The following is a 17,884-nucleotide window of genomic DNA, read 5'->3' on the forward strand; positions in this document are numbered from 1 at the left end:
TTGTGTTTAATATTATTCTATTGCTGTTGTTGTTTTTTTTATATCCTTCAATTGGCGTCACGAACAGGATCCGCTCCAGGTCAACTGGAACGGATGGGAGGACATCGGCCGTGGTCTGAGTGAACGGAGTTTGGACAAAAGCTGTGTGCACACAAAAACAAGGTAAGCAGACCTTTTATTTCTGCTATATTGAACATTATAAAATACTTAGTGTCCAAACTCCTAGTAATTCATAACCAAAATTGTCTGGCTTACTTAAGGCTTGTTGAGAATCAGACAAGTGAATAAGAGATAAGTGAATAAGAAATAAGTGAATAAGTGAATAAAGATAAGAGTGAACTGAGGTCTGACCACGGTTGCAGCCGACGGGTTGCTCTCCGGTGTCGGATAAATACCTCAGTGCAGGTCTGGGACCTTGAAAGGGTTTATTAGTAACGCCTTTCTAAACAAATTAAAAGGTTAAAGGCCTTGAGAATATTTTTTAGTAATATTCTCTAAACTACAGAAGGGTTAGGAAGGCCCAGAGGACTTTATTAGAAAAGATCCTCTAAAACTTAAAAAGGAGAAGTACTGGTTGGAGTCCAAAGGAGGGGTCCCTTTGATCAATAGGAGAAAACGGATCTCTTCTTAAAACCCCGATGATTTTAGTGTTTTAAATGTTTTGATGTTCTGTTTGATATTGGACACACATAAATACACGCTGAATGCTTGCTGTGGAACACTGGGCAGGACAGTTTGGTTCTCCGTTGTTCACAGATTACACAATTAAAGGAACTAGGTTCCTCTTTTGGTTAAAATAATACACCACACATAGAATTTTTTTTTTTTTTTTTTACACATTTATTACATACATAAGGAGGGTAATGAGTGACTGCAGGTAATGTATGAAGTGTGAATGAGACGTGTGAACAAGGTGACAACCAACTAGCACCCCTATCAGGAAGCTCTAGGCAAGGTTACCCGCCAGACTCCGGTTTGGTAGAAGCTTGGTAACACCTGAAGGGATATTTCAGTGCTGACTCACCTTTAAAGCAGCGCCCCAGCTGTTAGTGCCTAACAGAGGCAGAAACCCAGCTGGCCCAAATTCTCCTTTAAAATCAATAAAAGAACACTCCTCCATTGACAGTAAAATGGATGGAGAATTAGATCGAGAAACTAATGATGATGGTTGGGGTCCCGGTGTTATTCTTAGCACATTGGGAGAACAATTAACATGTGTTGAGACAGTCATCAACTCCACACACCAGCCCAAAGAAGCAAAAAAGCAGAAAGAGTCATTGAGGAAAACAGCTGAAAGGTTAATGAAAGAAAAGGGAAAGGACGAGGGGAGTAGTGGTAACTGGGGAATAATTTGGCAGAATAAGGCTATGCAGGCAAAAGAGAAAGAGGAAGAAGCCAACTCAGCAGCAGCAGGTGCAGGTGTGATGAGCGGGGTGAGACACAGAAAGGAAGCAGATAAGCACGCAGGCCGCAAAGCTAAATTTAATCACTGGGTGTGTTTATGGGAAACTGCAAAACCACACATGAAGAAAAATAGGTCTCAGCCACCTCCCTATTCTGCCTCAACTCCTCCCTCAGCAGGCATATATCCGGTACTTAATATCTCTCATGGACTACAGAAACAGAACAGGCGTTTATAAAGTTAAAACAACAGCTTTCTGTCGCCTCTGACCTTGCTGTGCCAGATTATGCTTTGCCTTTTCATCTTGATGTTTCTGGAACTGGAACCCATATCAATGGTATCCTGTTCCAGAAAAAAGGGGGAGAGAGAAAAGTGTTGACATATGTAAGCGTAATGCTTGACAACACTGAAAAACGCCACCCACCGTGCACACAACACGTTTCTGGACTTGCAAAAATCATTCAGAAAACAGCACACATAGTGATGAACCACCCACTAAAAATTTTGACATCACACAGTGTGGTGGCCTACGTCTCCTCACAGGCCTTCACACTCACTTCACTCAGGCAGAGACGCCTCAGTACCATTTTGGAAGCACCACACATCACCTACTCACATGAAGGCATAAACATGGCTGATCACATGGGATCAGGGGAACCACATATGTGTGAAGAGGTTGTGCAGGTACAGGAGAAAATCAGGCCAGATTTGCAGGCAGAACCTCTAATGGATGCAGAAAAAGATTGGTTCACAGATGGATGTTGTTTCAGAACTGAAAGTGGAATGTTGAAGGCTGCATGGGCAATAGTGGAACAGACAGACATGAGATGGAAAACAGTGAAAGCAGAGCAGTTGACAGGACAACAGTCTGCACAGAGAGCTGAACTGAGAGCGGTGATTGAAGCCTTAAGGATGGGAAAGGGACAGAAAGTGAATATATACAGTGATTCAGCTTATGCTGTGGGAGCAGTGCATGTGGAGCTCAAGCAGTGGCTAAGAGCTGGTTTTTTGACAGCCAGCGGAAAGCCTATTAAACATGAGATAGAAATGAGGGAATTAGCGGAAGCACTGTTGTTACCTGTTAAGGTGGCAGTGGTAAAATGCAAAGGACACAGTGCCGGATTGGACTTAGTGGCATTAGGTAACAAACAGGCCGACTTAGTAGCTAAGCAGACAGCTGGTTACTTACCCTCCCTGATTATGGTAATGGACCCAGAAGCCACACCCCCTCCAGAAAGACCACCCATACAACTAGGCCTAGCCACAATCAGAGAGTTACAGGACAAAGCCAGCCCCCAGGAAAAATCATTATGGGTAACAAGAGGGGCCACAAACACAGATGTTTGGCGTGGCCCAGATGGAAGGCCCATTCTACCGCCAGGGGTCAGACAGACAGCAATGGAAGAGGCACATGGAGTGGGGCATGTGGGACCTGCACAAATGATGAGGAACTTAGCCGCCTGGTGGCACCCTTATCTAAAAGACATGACAAAATACATGGTTAAAACCTGTAAGGAGTGCAACCAATTTGGAATCAAGCCCGCCTTCAAGCCAATAGCAGGGTACTTCCCCATCCCACTTTGCCCAGGGAAAGAAATAATCATTGATTACACAGACATGGTGGACAGAGTAGGTGGTTACAGGTACCTGCTGGTGGCTGTGGATGCATTTTCAGGTTGGCCAGAAGCCTGGCCGACAGCAAGTGAAAACAGTAGAACTGTGGTGAAGTGTCTGATTAATCATTATATACCACAGCATGGGTTTCCCGAGGTCATAAGGTCGGACAATGGTTCACATTTCAGGAACCACGATCTGCAGAGGGTTGAAGCCGCATTAGGTTTGAAACATAAGTTTGGCTCAGTTTACCACCCCCAATCCCAGGGGAAAGTGGAAAGGATGAATCAAACTCTAAAAACTAAATTGGCTAAAATCTGTGCACAGACCAAATTAGATTGGGTTAAGGCATTGCCTCTTGCATTAATGTCCATAAGATGCTCAGTAAATCAAACCTCTGGTTACACTCCATTTGAGTTGGAGCATGGCAGGCCTTTTCCTGGCCCCTCCTCTCGCCTGTTAATGTCGGATGAAGCTGATTCAGACCTCGATCCGAGGACATATTATAACATGCTTCGCAGTTTTGTTGCCCAGTATTCCTCACAGGTCGCTGAAAGAAACCAGCAAGAGCTGAAAGAGGCGGCTACACCTGGAATGGACTACGTCCTCCTGAAAGTCACAAAGAGAAAGTGGGCTGAGCCTCGCTGGACAGGCCCTTACCGCATAACAGAGCGGACCTCCCACGCTGTCAGGCTCGAAGGAAAAGGTGACACCTGGTTTCATTACACACAGTGCGCTGCTGCCACCGAACCAGGAAGAACCTTGAGAGAGGTGCAGAAGGACCTGTCAGAAGGAGCTGCAACAGCATCACCAACCACTTGAGGGAGCCAAAACTCAACCTACAAGCCGGCTGGTTACAAAAGGGGGTGTTCTTCATACTGAACTAAACATTTTTATTTTTCTATTTTTAACATCTTTTATGACTTTGCTTTTATATTGGCTTGAGTATTTTAAGATTTACATTTTACATTGCAATAGTTTTAACCGCTGAAAGCTCATTTAAAGTTGTGTCACTGATACTTTTTGTTGCTCTTTAACTCCTAGAACACGCCCTTGGCGAGGTGGGGGGAACTGGACCACCTTTCTGTGCCCCATCATCCTCTATTAAGGATCTCGCCCGGCAGATGCCTTTATTGGCTAGTCAACTTCCCACCTCCTCGCCAACGGATGATGAAAACTCTGATCGACAGCTGTTACTGCTTTCGTCGGGAACCGAGACTGCTTGCAGCCGACCCCTGGGCAGGGTGGTGCCTGGACTCTTTTCTCCTCATCTGCAATGACAGATAAAGACAAATGATAAGACCCGAGGAGTTTTTCGAGCCAGGCTTCGACACGTCTCTGTGTTCCTTTGAATGTTACTTATTTTTGTGTGTTGACCCATTTAAGATGGGTCAAAAGGGGGATTTGAAGAAAATATAATCCGATCAAACATTATTCAGCTTTAAATATTGTTCAGCTTTAAAGTTACTGTGCAACTGTGTAATAAAAATGTGCTCACGACTTTGGCCTTGAGAGCGATAAGAAGCGATCGCCTCATCCTGCAGGTGCAAGATATCTGCAAGCGAAGAGACTAGAACACCCAAGGCCGCTTTCCTTTTATGGAGTTGTTTTTCTGCTAATGCAGCACTTTCCTCACAACCCCCTCCTGTAAGTTTTAGAGAATATATACCCATCCTCACAGCAAATATTAGGAATCTCCTGATGTGAGCTGTGTTGAGAGGTTGTCTCTGTCTCAATAAAAGTTCACTGATTCCCCATCTGCCGCAGGTGTCCGGTTGTCTTCATTCTCCGCCAGCCTGGTTAAGTCAATTCCTCCTTAACATCTAAAAGAACCTATTTAATGAAGGAAGACGGGTTCACTTTGTGTTTAATATTATTCTATTGCTGTTGTTGTTTTTTTTATATCCTTCAGTAGTCACATGAGTTTAGTGTGACCATACCATTGGCTAACAACTTGTCAATCATGAGTCATTAGCCAATGGGTGTACAGTGTCTTTGATTTCTCTGTCAAGTCCAACCCTCTGTCAACACGTCTGCTTTTGAAGCACAAAGACTATGGGCTCAAAATGTGGTCATAAATATTTTGTACTTGTAAATCAGGATTTGTATGTGTAAAAAGAATTTGCGTGTGTAAAAAAGATTTGTGTGTGTAAAAAAGATTTGTATGTGTAAAAAAGATTTGTGTGTGGACTTAGCCAAAAAAAACCTGCAAGTTACAACTACGAATTTTGACCCTATTTTTCTTCCTTTCATCTGATTGGTCAATGTCATGTCAATCACAAATGTAACAATCCAATCAGAGAACAGATGGGTTTGGCTGTCGGAGGGGCGCTTTTTTGAACTGCAGGTCTTTGAAGGGAATAAATGCCCTTTAACATGCCAACCCAGCGTTTTCCTTCATCACCACGAAGGAAAACAGTCTGTGGTCGTCCGAGTTTGGTGATTTTTGTGTCACAGGACTACGTGTTTAATACAGGGACTTCCACAGCCTTTTCAACAGCGCTGTGGACGCAGGGGGGGCAGTGTTTTGGAAATGACAGTCTTCATTACAAAGCTTTCTTCGTTATGAATTAGCATACATGTTTTTATTGAACATTTGAAGAACTAGCAAAAAAACCCCACAAACTCTTGTAGTTCACATAAAGTCAGAGATAAAAACAACAAGGAGCAGGTGCATCTAGTACAGGTAGAACTGCTGCAAAAACCCACAGAGCCCAGCAGCCAGCAACAAATTCTGGATCCTTTGCTTTTAGTTAGCAATTAGCATTAGCAGCACATCCTGTGTCTGATGTGAAAGGACTTTTATGCTGCGCACTGTGACTCACAGCAATGGTCCCGGGTCAGCCCTGACGTTGTGTTAAACTAATCCTAAAGTAATAATGTTATTTCTAACCACTGATATACCACAACTTTATCCTTTCAACAGCTGCTGAAAGTAAGGGGACCTAGCTGCTATCAGATATTTATATAGAGATTACCCTTCAAGGACCTGCAGTTCAAAAAAGCGCCCCTCCGACAGCCAAACCCATCTGTTCTCTGATTGGATTGTTTAATTTGTGATTGACATGACATTGACCAATCAGCTTAAAGGAAGAAAACTAGGGTCAAAATTCATAGTTGTAACTTGCAGGGGTTTTTTGGGCTAAGTCCACGCACAAATCTTTTTTACACATACAAATCTTTTTTACGCATACAAATCTTTTTTACACATACAAATCTTTTTTACACATACAAATCTTTTTTACGCATACAAATCTTTTTTACGCATACAAATCTTTTTTACAAGTACAAAACCGATTTACAAGTACAAAATATTTATGACCACATTTTGAGCCCATAAAAGACACCAAAAAATCTCAAGCTAAGGCTTCATAAGCGAAATTCGCTAACCAAATGGTGACGTTGTGGTCCCCCATCTTTTATATACAGTCTATGGTTTCTGGTTTCATCTGTATTTGTCAGCCTCTGCTTGGGTAACGAGTAATGTTCTGACACTCTGAGCCCATTTTGCCAAAAGGGGAGTTCTGATACAGCACCTGCACGCAATAATGGTTTTATCTATTACTGACTTTAATTAAGTCTGTTAAGCAGCAAAATAATGTGAGAAATAGACCAAAGCAGAGAGGTATCTTGCCGCCCTGTATGTCCAAGACAAACATGCCTGGCATGATTCCACTAATCAAATGACAACACATTTGTGTTCTTGTCGAATCCTTCTGAGTAAAAACTGACCATCAAAAACACCCCACAGTTTTAAAGTGGACCTGTTATATGTGCTCTATGTTTATGTTCATACTACGTATGGCCATCCCTGTGGCCCAAAAGATCCAAACACTCGGTTTTGGACAGTTTTTTTCTAGTCTTTGCTTTAAATTATGTCGTGGAGAAGTCCCACCCACTGTTTACGAGGGGCAACCAGTCAGACATATAGAAGGTAAAACAGCTGTTGTCGTGCTGCACCAGGGCCCAGAAAAAAGGAACAATTTTAACCTGTGAGTCATGTGAAGCTACTCTATTAGAGTCCAAGAATCACAATTTGAGCTGGAAATGAGCAGTGGTGGTCCACTCTAAGCTGTTTAAGGTGTAACTGACTAATCCTGGTGTCTGATTTGGTTTCTGAGGCTCCTCAGTTTGGTTTTAACAAACAACAGCAACTCCACCAGCATCAAATCTAGGCTGAGGTCATAAACTCACACGCAATTCAAAGATGTTCATATAAAACTGCTACATGGTTCATCCTCTTGTCTGATTCAGAGCAGTGGCCTCTGCTCTAGTGGCAGACTGTCCATCAGGCACTTCAGCTGCTCCTCGCCCAGCTTGATCTTATCTTCCAGCTTGCGTTGCTCGATGATGAGCGCAGACTTCATCTTCACGAAGTGCCTGTAGTCGTCCAGGCTCTCCATGTCCAGGTGGGCCTCCATGATGCTGGACACCAGTCGTTCCCGACGGTCCAGGTTCTCCTTCAGCTCCTTGGCGTCTTCGTGCTGCCGCATCAGCAGCTTTCGCTTCTCAGTCAGGGTTTGCTGATGGAGGACAGATATGAGTTATTAATCTAGAACATCATCTATGGATCATGTAACCACATTAAACCTGCTTAGTGCAGCAAAAACAGTAAAACAGAAAACTTCTTAGGAAGCAGTTACGTATTCACACAATCCAGCATTCATTAAGCTAGATTATTCTTCATTTAGAGTCCTAGAGGTAAATTGGTGGAGACAAACACAGTTAAAGCCAGCTCCTGAGGGAACTATGTGCCATATCTGCTGCACTGTAGATTCATTACCTGAATTTAATTCCAGTTATGATTTAAGCTGCCAACAACAATAATGTCATATGATTATTCTTTTGCATTTGTTTTTTACTGCAGAGAGCTCATTTCATAACAGCAGAGAGGTACAGTACTGTGCAATTTCTTTACATTTGTTAGAAAAATAGGAAATATATGCAGTGATTTATTGAAACATGCAAACATACATGTAAATACAGCAGATAAGGCAAAAACAGAGTCTTTGTGCAATACTAAGAGCTTGAAAGTCAATATTTGGTGTGACCACCTTTATTCTTCAGCACAGTCTACTTTCTTGTCATTTCTTTAAGTAGTCTTAAGTAATCTTCAGGAATAGTTCTCCAGGCTTCTTGAAGGATTCAAAGCTTAGGATGTTTCTGCCTTTTGTTCTGTTTTTTTTTGTTTTTGTTTTAGTTTTTTTTTTTTTTTTTTTTATCAGGTCAGGTACAAGGACTAAAGTAAAGGACTAAGTAAAAATGAATGAAGCCAATATCCAGAATGACCTTCAGAAAGCCTGCTAAACCCTTCAGAGAAAGTCTGGATCCATGGAAACAAAATGTAAAGAAATGTGGGTTGGCTCAAGACTTTTGCACAGTACTGTGAACTAAAATGTTCATACATTATTAAGGTACACATAGATACATTATTAAACTACACGTTTGGCATCCATGGACAAATACAGTGTTTTGTATGTTAAGTGAATTCAATTAGCATTTTTTATGAACATAAACAGAAGGTAAAGATTGTTTTACTGTACTGTTGTTATTGCAGCTGCTGTTCTGTCACTGGGCTTCAGGAGGGATGATTAAATAGATTAGCTCAAAGCTTTTCATCTTTTTCAGACGTGTTCATATTTGTAAACTACAAACAATAAATGTGCTGTGAAATACACATAAACAAAACTATAAAATTAAGAGCTAAACAAAGTCCTAAAACTTAGTGTAAACTTCCATAAAGCTGAGGGAAGCAGTCGATTTGGTGGACAGTGTCTGGGGTTACCTTCTCTTCTGGTGGTGCTTCATCCTCCAGGCTGTTGAGGGCGTTCTCCACCCGGGCAAGCCGGCCCGACAGTGACAGCAGCAGGCTCACCACCTTGTCCAGGTCTCCCACGAACATGCGGAACTTGTCGAGCTGGTTGGGCTGACAGACGCGCTGCACGATGGCCTCCACCTCACGGCCCAGAGCCTCATTGTCCTCCACATCCTCCTGCAGGCTCTGCCTTGCCTCCCGGAGCACCTCCAGCTTTTTCGCAAGGCTGGAGATCAGCTCTTGCTGAAGTTGATGAAGTAGACACATAAAAACAATCCATTTACTACTTTAGGATGGCAGAATGGCATGCATAATAAAACATAAAGTGGGCATATTTTACCTTTTTATTGACCAGATCAACATCCAGCTCATCCTCTGAGTCTTGCTCCTCCAGCTGCTCCTGCATGTCCTTCATCTTGATGAGGAGCTCAGCTTTAGGAGCGGACGTGTTATAGTAGGAGGAGCTGGGGACTAGTGAGGCGGCTGCTGACACAGACACTTCCTCCTCCTCCCTTCTGAAATGCACAAGGACAAACACAAACACTCTGACACAACTTTTACTGACACTGCACGTCTGCACCCAAAATCTTCGAAGTCCTCAACTGGAACTCTTCTGGTCATGACACCAAAATATAAAAACATTCGGTATGTTCAAGCGATCATCAGTTCAAACAATTGAACTTAAGAAAAGCGGCTCACTCCTTGGCGGCCGCTTGTCGGGGCCTGGGGCTCGCTCGGGCCCCTTTGGAGGTGGGGTGCCCCCGGCCTCTCGGCCTAGGGCTCGGTCACTCAGGCGCAGCTGGGGGCCGGCGGAGCTCACGGGCGCGTCACTGCAACTCCCCCTGACTTCTGCTCCGCGGCTGCTGGGCGAGCCCTCATCTGGGACTCTCCTCAGCTCTTACTGGGACAGTGGCGCGGCTGCCCCTCTGTTGGTCTTCCATGGTCTCTTGTGTTCTGGGGGCCTCTGGATGTCTGGAGTTTTGATCTCCTCCATACCCGCTTCACACCCTGGAGGACGGGGCTGTGGCCCCCCCACACTCCCTAGCAGATCATTACATGGAGAAACCTTTGGAATGCAAGCATGCTGATCCACACAGGTATGCACACATGGGTATTCACAGACGCGGACTAAAGCTTTCTTGGCTGCTGCCTCAAAGCACACTGTGCGCTGTCTATCTTGCGTGCTGCACAATATCGTTTATTATTTAGTAAATACTGATATCTATGACTAGCTAGTTTATTGTGATGGTGCTTTGTTTTCTCTATTATTATGTTGCTCTTTGTTGTTTGCTGTCTCCTCTGTTTGTTTTTGTTTGTTTGCTTTTTTTTTTTTTTTCTCCATACAGGTGACCCAGGAGTTTTTTTTTTTCTCTCTCTTCCCCCCCCTTCTCACCGTCTCTTCTCCCCTTTGGTTTTCTTTCTTTCTCTCCCCCTCTCTCTCTCATTCATTCCCCCTGTCCTATTTATTAAAAAAAAAAAAAAAAAAAAAAAAAAAAAATGACAAAGGATGAACTGAAGCTCTGCCATCACGTAATGTCGCATACTGCTGTTTCTGATGTCATTAAAAAAGAAAAAGAAAAAAAAAAAAAAAAAAAAAAAAAAGAAAAGTTATTTAGATATGTCACAACTTTGTAAAAGTGTGGATAAAGACACAAGCTGTCATCCTCAGATGAGAGGAAATCGGTTAGGATATTCAGGAACAACCCAGAAACCACCAAGGCTCAATCCTACCATGAACTGGAAACTGATGAAACACCAGCATTACTGTCCACAATACAGCCAGTTTTACATCGTCATGGATTGAGATTCAAGATTCAAGAGGGTGCTGACCAGGAAATCTGACAAATTAACACCTTTAAGCTCGAATGAAATCTTCCCAACCCAAATGTCTTCTAGAGAAATGTTTTGTAGTCAAACAAGACAAAGTTTGAGCTGTTTGTCCACAAATACAAAAGGTATGTTTGGAGGAATAAAGCTGAGGCTTTCAAACCTAAGAGCACTGTACCAGCTGTCAAGCATGGTGGTGGTAGCATCATGCTCTGGTGCTGTGTTGGTGCTGTGTTGGTGCCAGTGGTGCGTTGCACAGAGTGGATGGAATAATGAAGGAGGAGGAGGACTACCTCCACATTCTTCGACTTTATCTCAGATCAACAGCTAGATGGTTGAAACTTGGACACAGTTGTTTCAACAGGACAATGATCCCAAACACATCAAAACTGGTTTTGGATGGATAAAGTAGGCTAACATTAAGCTACTGGAACAGCCTTCACAAAGCCCCGACCCCAAACCAATTTCTGGACTACATTTAAAAGCATGATCTGTGCTGGAAATAAACCAATTTAAATTAACTCTACAAATTCTGACAAGAAGAGTGATCGAATATCAGCCAGAATTATACTAGAACCTTACTGATGGCTACCTAAAGCATTTGATCCAGGGACAACTTGTTAAGGGATATTTTACCAAAAATGATTGGAAGTGTAGGTTTATGTTTGAGCTTTAATGTATTTTTTGTTGAGTTGTTGTTTTTAAAGTCATTAAAGATATATGCTGTACAATGATTCCATCCCTGAAAGGAACAGTTCAAAGAAATCCTTTAAAGCACCAAATTACCATGACATTCACACCCATGATGAGTGGATAGAAACTCCTGACCATAACTGCATTTTATTAGTATAGGAAAGGCCTTTTGCCACAAATAGCTTTAAAAAGTAGCCAGCAACAGTCTAGACAAATATGTTTTTGTTTACTAAATGTGATTTTGTACAACATCCTTCAATAATGTTGGCTGACTCTGTTATTTGTTTTAAGTGAATGCTAAAAACTCATTTTTATAGGTTAGTGTTTTCTTAATCTGTTCTCCTTCATTTGTTGTTATAGTTTGAAACATGCATGTACAGTGGGGCAAAAAAGTATTTAGTCAGCCACCGATTGTGCAAGTTCCCCCACTTAAAATGATGACAGAGGTCAGTAATTTACACCAGAGGTACACTTCAACTGTGAGAGACAGAATGTGAAAAAAAAATCCATGAATCCACATGGTAGGATTTGTAAAGAATTTATTCGTAAATCAGGGTGGAAAATAAGTATTTGGTCAATAACAAAAATACAACTCAATACTTTGTAACATAACCTTTGTTGGCAATAACAGAGGTCAAATGTTTACTATAGGTCTTTACCAGGTTTGCACACACAGTAGCTGGTATTTTGGCCCATTCCTCCATGCAGATCTTCTCGAGAGCAATGATGTTTTGGGGCTGTCGCCGAGCAACACGGACTTTCAACTCCCGCCACAGATTTTCTATGGGGTTGAGGTCTGGAGACTGGCTAGGCCACTCCAGGACTTTCAAATGCTTCTTACGGAGCCACTCCTTTATTGCCCGGGCGGTGTGTTTTGGATCATTGTCATGTTGGAAGACCCAGCCTCGTTTCATCTTCAAAGTTCTCACTGATGGAAGGAGGTTTTGGCTCAAAATCTCACGATACATGGCCCCATTCATTCTGTCCTTAACACGGATCAGTCGTCCTGTCCCCTTGGCAGAAAAACAGCCCCATAGCATGATGTTTCCACCCCCATGCTTCACAGTAGGTATGGTGCTCTTGGGATGCAACTCAGTATTCTTCTTCCTCCAAACACGACGAGTTGAGTTTATACCAAAAAGTTCTACTTTGGTTTCATCTGACCACATGACATTCTCCCAATCCTCTGCTGTATCATCCATGTGCTCTCTGGCAAACTTCAGACGGGCCTGGACATGCACTGGCTTCAGCAGCGGAACACGTCTGGCACTGCGGGATTTGATTCCCTGCCGTTGTAGTGTGTTACTGATGGTGACCTTTGTTACTTTGGTCCCAGCTCTCTGCAGGTCATTCACCAGGTCCCCCCGTGTGGTTCTGGGATCTTTGCTCACCGTTCTCATGATCATTTTGACCCCACGGGATGAGATCTTGCGTGGAGCCCCAGATCCAGGGAGATTATCAGTGGTCTTGTATGTCTTCCATTTTCTGATGATTGCTCCCACAGTTGATTTTTTCACACCAAGCTGCTTGCCTATTGTAGATTCACTCTTCCCAGTCTGGTGCAGGTCTACAATACTTTTCCTGGTGTCCTTCGAAAGCTCTTTGGTCATGGCCATGGCGGAGTTTGGAGTCTGACTGTTTGAGGCTGTGGACAGGTGTCTTTTATACAGATGATGAGTTCAAACAGGTGCCATTCATACAGGTAACGAGTGGGGGACAGAAAAGCTTCTTACAGAAGACGTTACAGGTCTGTGAGAGCCAGAGATTTTCCTTGTTTGAGGTGACCAAATACTTATTTTCCACCCTGATTTACGAATAAATTCTTTACAAATCCTACCATGTGGATTCATGGATTTTTTTTTCACATTCTGTCTCTCACAGTTGAAGTGTACCTCTGGTGCAAATTACTGACCTCTGTCATCATTTTAAGTGGGGGAACTTGCACAATCGGTGGCTGACTAAATACTTTTTTGCCCCACTGTATAGGGCTGTTCGATATAACGATATATATCGGATGACGATATAAAAACGTCTATCGTTTCATTTTATGCTATCGTTTGTTTCGTGGTGTCGCAAAATAAGCTGTTTACGGCAATATTTTTTCGTTTTGATGGTTTGATTCGTTTGATTAGTGGCTATGTTAATTTCTTAAACTTCTCTCTTTTTCTTATATTTAATATAACCACACTACTGACGGACAAGCGTCTGTCTTTATGCTTTGTGGTTACAGCATCGCGTGTCCGCTTGTTTATGTTCCACATAAACCTTTCACAATAAAGCCCAAGATCCTGTTTAGACTTTTCAAAATAAACTGAATCACTTGAAAGAGTATGCAGAGTATTTACGGATGAGAAGCAAAAAAGAGCCGCCAGGTGTTAAAAAATAAACCTTAGACTCAAACGTTAGAACAGACTTTTCCCCGCAGCACGCCGTGTAATAAATACTCACAAAGAAAACAGCGGCCGTTACAACTTGTGTCTAAAAATGTATAGTTTCATGCATCGGTTAAAACACTCGACTGCAGGTACACGACGCGCAGCTGGAAACACTTCACGAAAGTCGAGCTGCCCGAGATTCACAGAATTTACAGAAAATGTTACATTTTTGTGATTTATATCGTTATCGGGATGATAGAATTCTTATATCGGGGTATGAGATTTTGGCCATATCGCACAGCCCTATGCATGTATGTATGCATGTGTCTGTATGTTTTAACATGTACACTTATCTACAATGTCCAGCTTTTATTTTAACTGTGAAGCTCTTTGTAACTCTGTTTTGAAGAGTGCTGTAATAATAAAGTTATTATTATTATGATTTCGAGGAAAGTGGAGAAATCGAAATTGCAACACTTGTCCAACAGAGGGCAGGCTAGTCTGGCAAATGGAAAATCAGCCTTGCAGTGGCCGCTTCATTCTCCAGCAGTTCACTTTTATACCTGGACTCTACTAGGGTAGCTTTGCATGATTACAGTTAGGAATAATTGTAATTTATCTCAAAGTTGGACTCAGATTATCCTCTGTCTGAAACACACTGTTTAATCTCCTCAATAAGCTTGTTGAAACAGCTGTTATCTTGTGTGTAAAATCAGCCTTTCTAGATCCACTTACTGTTACTCCAATCACAAAATGCACATTTTGAATAGAAAGGTTTCATTTTAAATGTTTCCTGCTGCAGTGTCCCACCTGTCTGTGCTCCTGGGGGACGATGTGAGCAGTCTGGATCCAGTTGAGGCCTTCCTGCGCTGCTGGGCCCCCTCCAGGATCTCCTCCTCTGGTGGGAAGAGCCCCTCCATCAGGTCCATGGTGGTCTTCCTGCCACTCTGGTCCAGTATGTCCACCAGAGACTTGTCTTTACCCATAATGTCCCTCACCAGCTCCTCTCTCTTGGCGTCCTCCTCTGAATGTTGGGGCCCAGGTGAACTGGTCTCGGGGGCTGACTCCTGTGCCGCCTGGCGGTTGTAGGTGCTGAACCGAGATGAGGACAAGCGCTCCGCGGCGCCCAGGGAAGGGATGCGTGGTGGCAGCTCGGACAGGCTGCAGGACCCGCTGTTCTGAGGCAGGTAGGCTCGACCCTCGCGTCCTGTGCTGGTCTCAGCGTGAATGATCCTCACGGGGACTTTCCTCACCTGACCGCTAACGTTCATCACTGCGGGGCGCTTTGATTCGCTATCTGACCTGAAAAAGAATCACAATAGGATCAACGCTGGAAAATGTACGTCTCCTCATCCTTTTTTAAATTTTTAGTTTGATAATGTTTTAAGCACTAAATCACCCACATCATTCACCCACCAGTCTTAATATTAACATTAGAATACCTGTAATCATTAAAATTGACTGTCACGACCTTTATTTAGAGATTCTTGTGTGACACAGTGTGGTATGTAGTTTTCTTTATCGTTCCTGTCACTTATACTTCATCCCTTTGCTCTGTTCCTCCTCTTGAACCTGTGCCCAAGTGGCCAGTAACCAAATTTACATGCACAGATCAGGTCAGTCTGGAGGGGCCTTAAAACTGCATGTTTTCTAACAGCCAGCAGGTGGCGACTTTATTTTGTAAACCATTATTACTGTTGTGATAAAATAGAGCATGCTCAGTCGTTAGCTGGTGACAGTCAAATGGTCAAGCGCTGAGCTCAAGGCCTGTACAGACAAAAGGGTTTGGGTGGCTACTTCCATCTTTCACATACAGTCCTTCTATCTATTTCCCCTGTGTGCCCCCCACCCCCAATTACTGGATCCTTTATTACGCTTCTTTATATTTAGCTTTCCAGGCATTTTACTACCAAATTCGAAATTGTTTACTGACTCTACCTTTTTGTTTGGTTTCCTCTCTGGCACCTTTAAATTAGTTTGACTTTCATTCTCAAAGACTAAAAAGAAATCTGATGTTACAAATCTTCCATGTGAGAAGACATGGCTCCAGGGTAGACTGAAACAATATTTCAGGCCAGAAATTTGATTCCATCCCAGGCCTCAGAGACTGATTTCCTGGTGGCCTGGTGGTGGTTTTGGTCTGCAGTGAATGCTCGACTATAGCAAACACGAGCGAGCTGACAGACCTCTGAGAAACCATACATCGAGTATGATTGTCAAACAGTGGTGAAGGAGACCAAACGAAATCTCCTGTGGAAAGAAGCACAGCAGCCATCTACGAGCAGGACTGGGATGAGGAAGAAAAAGGTGGTGCCTGGTGTTTCTTCTTTTTCCACCTCCTTTGATCAGCTTAAATGTGTCTGATCTGTGAGATTACTTTTAAGTATTTCAAAATAAAGTTCACAGAGGCGGAGATACAAACTTAAAACACCAGGTGAGGCGAACAAACCAAAAGACAGAGCCCGTAAACAAAACAGAAAGTCATACACGAGGTGGTCAACCATCAAGAAACTAACACAACAACAACACACACAGAAGTTCAAGTCTGAAGGTACAGCACTGTGCAAACCTCAATATTTGGTGTGACCACCTTTATTCTTCAGCACAGTCTGAACTCATTTCTTTAAGTTGTCTTCAGGAATAGTTCTCCAGGCTTCCTGAAGGTTCCAGGCCCTTGCTTGATTTTTTCCTGTTTCTTACAGACACGACTTTCAGATACTGTTCATCTGCTGTAGATAGTTTTTAGGCCTGACGCTTCTTAATTTTGTCCTCCATTTGTCCAGTTTCCTCATTTTGTTCAAGGACTCACTGCACATCATGCTGAGACATGCCAATTTTGTGCTAATATTTCTTTGGGAATCAAATAAAATACTATTTTAAATCTGTCAAACTGTCTTATGTTTAAAATTTTTCATAAATTGAATAAAGAAATTATTTTTAGGTCCGCTTTAAATAGCTTGACCAATATAACTCTGAAAATGGTCAGGTACAAGAACCAGACTGAAAATGAGTGAAAAAAACAGCCATTTACTTTCAGAAAGCCTTGAGAACTATTACTCAAAACCACTTTAAAAAAATAACAGGAAAGTCTGGCTGTTTGGAAGCAAAATATAAAGAAATGAGGGGGCGCAGTGCTTTATAACAAGAAAGTGTGAGTCTGTTTATGAGTCTGTTGTGGTCAGTGCCGTCCTCTATGCTGCTGCATGTTGTGGCAGCAGGTTGAGGGTCGCAGATGCAAGGCCAGTAATGTTGTGGGGATGGAGCTCGGTTCCCTTAAGATGGTGTTGGAGAGGCGGATGTTGTCCAAGATAAGGACAATACCTCTCAACCCCTCCATGACATGCTGGCCAGTCACATGCTCACGCTCAGTACAAGACTGAGATTACCCATAATTCACCACTGAACGACACAGGATCTCTTTAATATTCTGGATATTTATAACTGAGCTACTTGTATATATATTAGAGCTATTTCTTATATTTTGTAAACTTTGTAATATATTTATTTATTTAATTTAGTTCAGTCTGTTAATGTTGTTGTCTTGGAGCAACTGTAGCCACATAATTTTCTTTAAGGATTAATAAAGTATTCTGATTCAGATTGATCGCCTGCAAAGCTAAAAACAAATTACAAAGACAATCTGGAAATATCTATTCAGACGAAGACCAGCTGTAAAAGCAAAATGGCAAAAGGTTTGATCTGCTGAATAATACGCATAATAATTGTTTTTTCCCCACTATTTTCAGGTTCCTGTTTCAAAAGTGCATCCTCAGTCCTACAATTATTATGGGACATGTAGTTCAATAATTACAGCTCTCAGAGCAGTTTCTGGTATTAATCCTAAGACTGGTCTTTAACAGCATCATTTAAAGAGAACAAATGATGTGGGGGACACAGCCCTTAAACCATTATGAGGGTAATAAACAAAGGTACAGGTAACTACATCATGACACAATTTGCAACAACATGATGACATTTGTCATTACAAGGTAAATTTTCTAGATAAGATGGATGACAACAAATAATATTAAACTTCAACTGATTAAAAGAAGCTGAAACATGAGGGAGAGATTTATATAAAGCGAGTTTCTAACTGGAGGAAGAATCGCTCAGCTGAACTTGAGTGGAAATCAAAGGTCAGAGCTTTCATGTGGCATT

At 42.4% G+C, this 17,884-nt stretch overlaps 1 protein-coding gene across 8 annotated transcripts in view; it reads right to left on the bottom strand.

Moving 5' to 3' along the window:
- Positions 1 to 4,930: 4,930 nt before the first annotated feature.
- The window catches only part of shroom2b (shroom family member 2b), a 33,516-nt gene continuing 20,562 nt past the window's right edge, over positions 4,931 to 17,884 (bottom strand). For all 8 annotated transcript variants that reach the window (XM_004563305.3, XM_004563303.3, XM_076880370.1 and 5 more), the window contains 4 exons: positions 14,537 to 15,028; positions 9,172 to 9,346; positions 8,802 to 9,074; positions 4,931 to 7,539 (listed from right to left, as the gene is read on the bottom strand). In XM_004563305.3, the coding sequence (XP_004563362.3) occupies positions 7,267 to 7,539; positions 8,802 to 9,074; positions 9,172 to 9,346; positions 14,537 to 15,028 (1,213 nt within the window). In that variant the 3' untranslated portion in view covers positions 4,931 to 7,266. The remainder of the gene's footprint in view (positions 7,540 to 8,801; positions 9,075 to 9,171; positions 9,347 to 14,536; positions 15,029 to 17,884) is intronic.

Source organism: Maylandia zebra, linkage group LG23 (genome assembly GCF_041146795.1).
Source record: "Maylandia zebra isolate NMK-2024a linkage group LG23, Mzebra_GT3a, whole genome shotgun sequence".
NCBI lineage: Eukaryota > Metazoa > Chordata > Actinopteri > Cichliformes > Cichlidae > Maylandia > Maylandia zebra.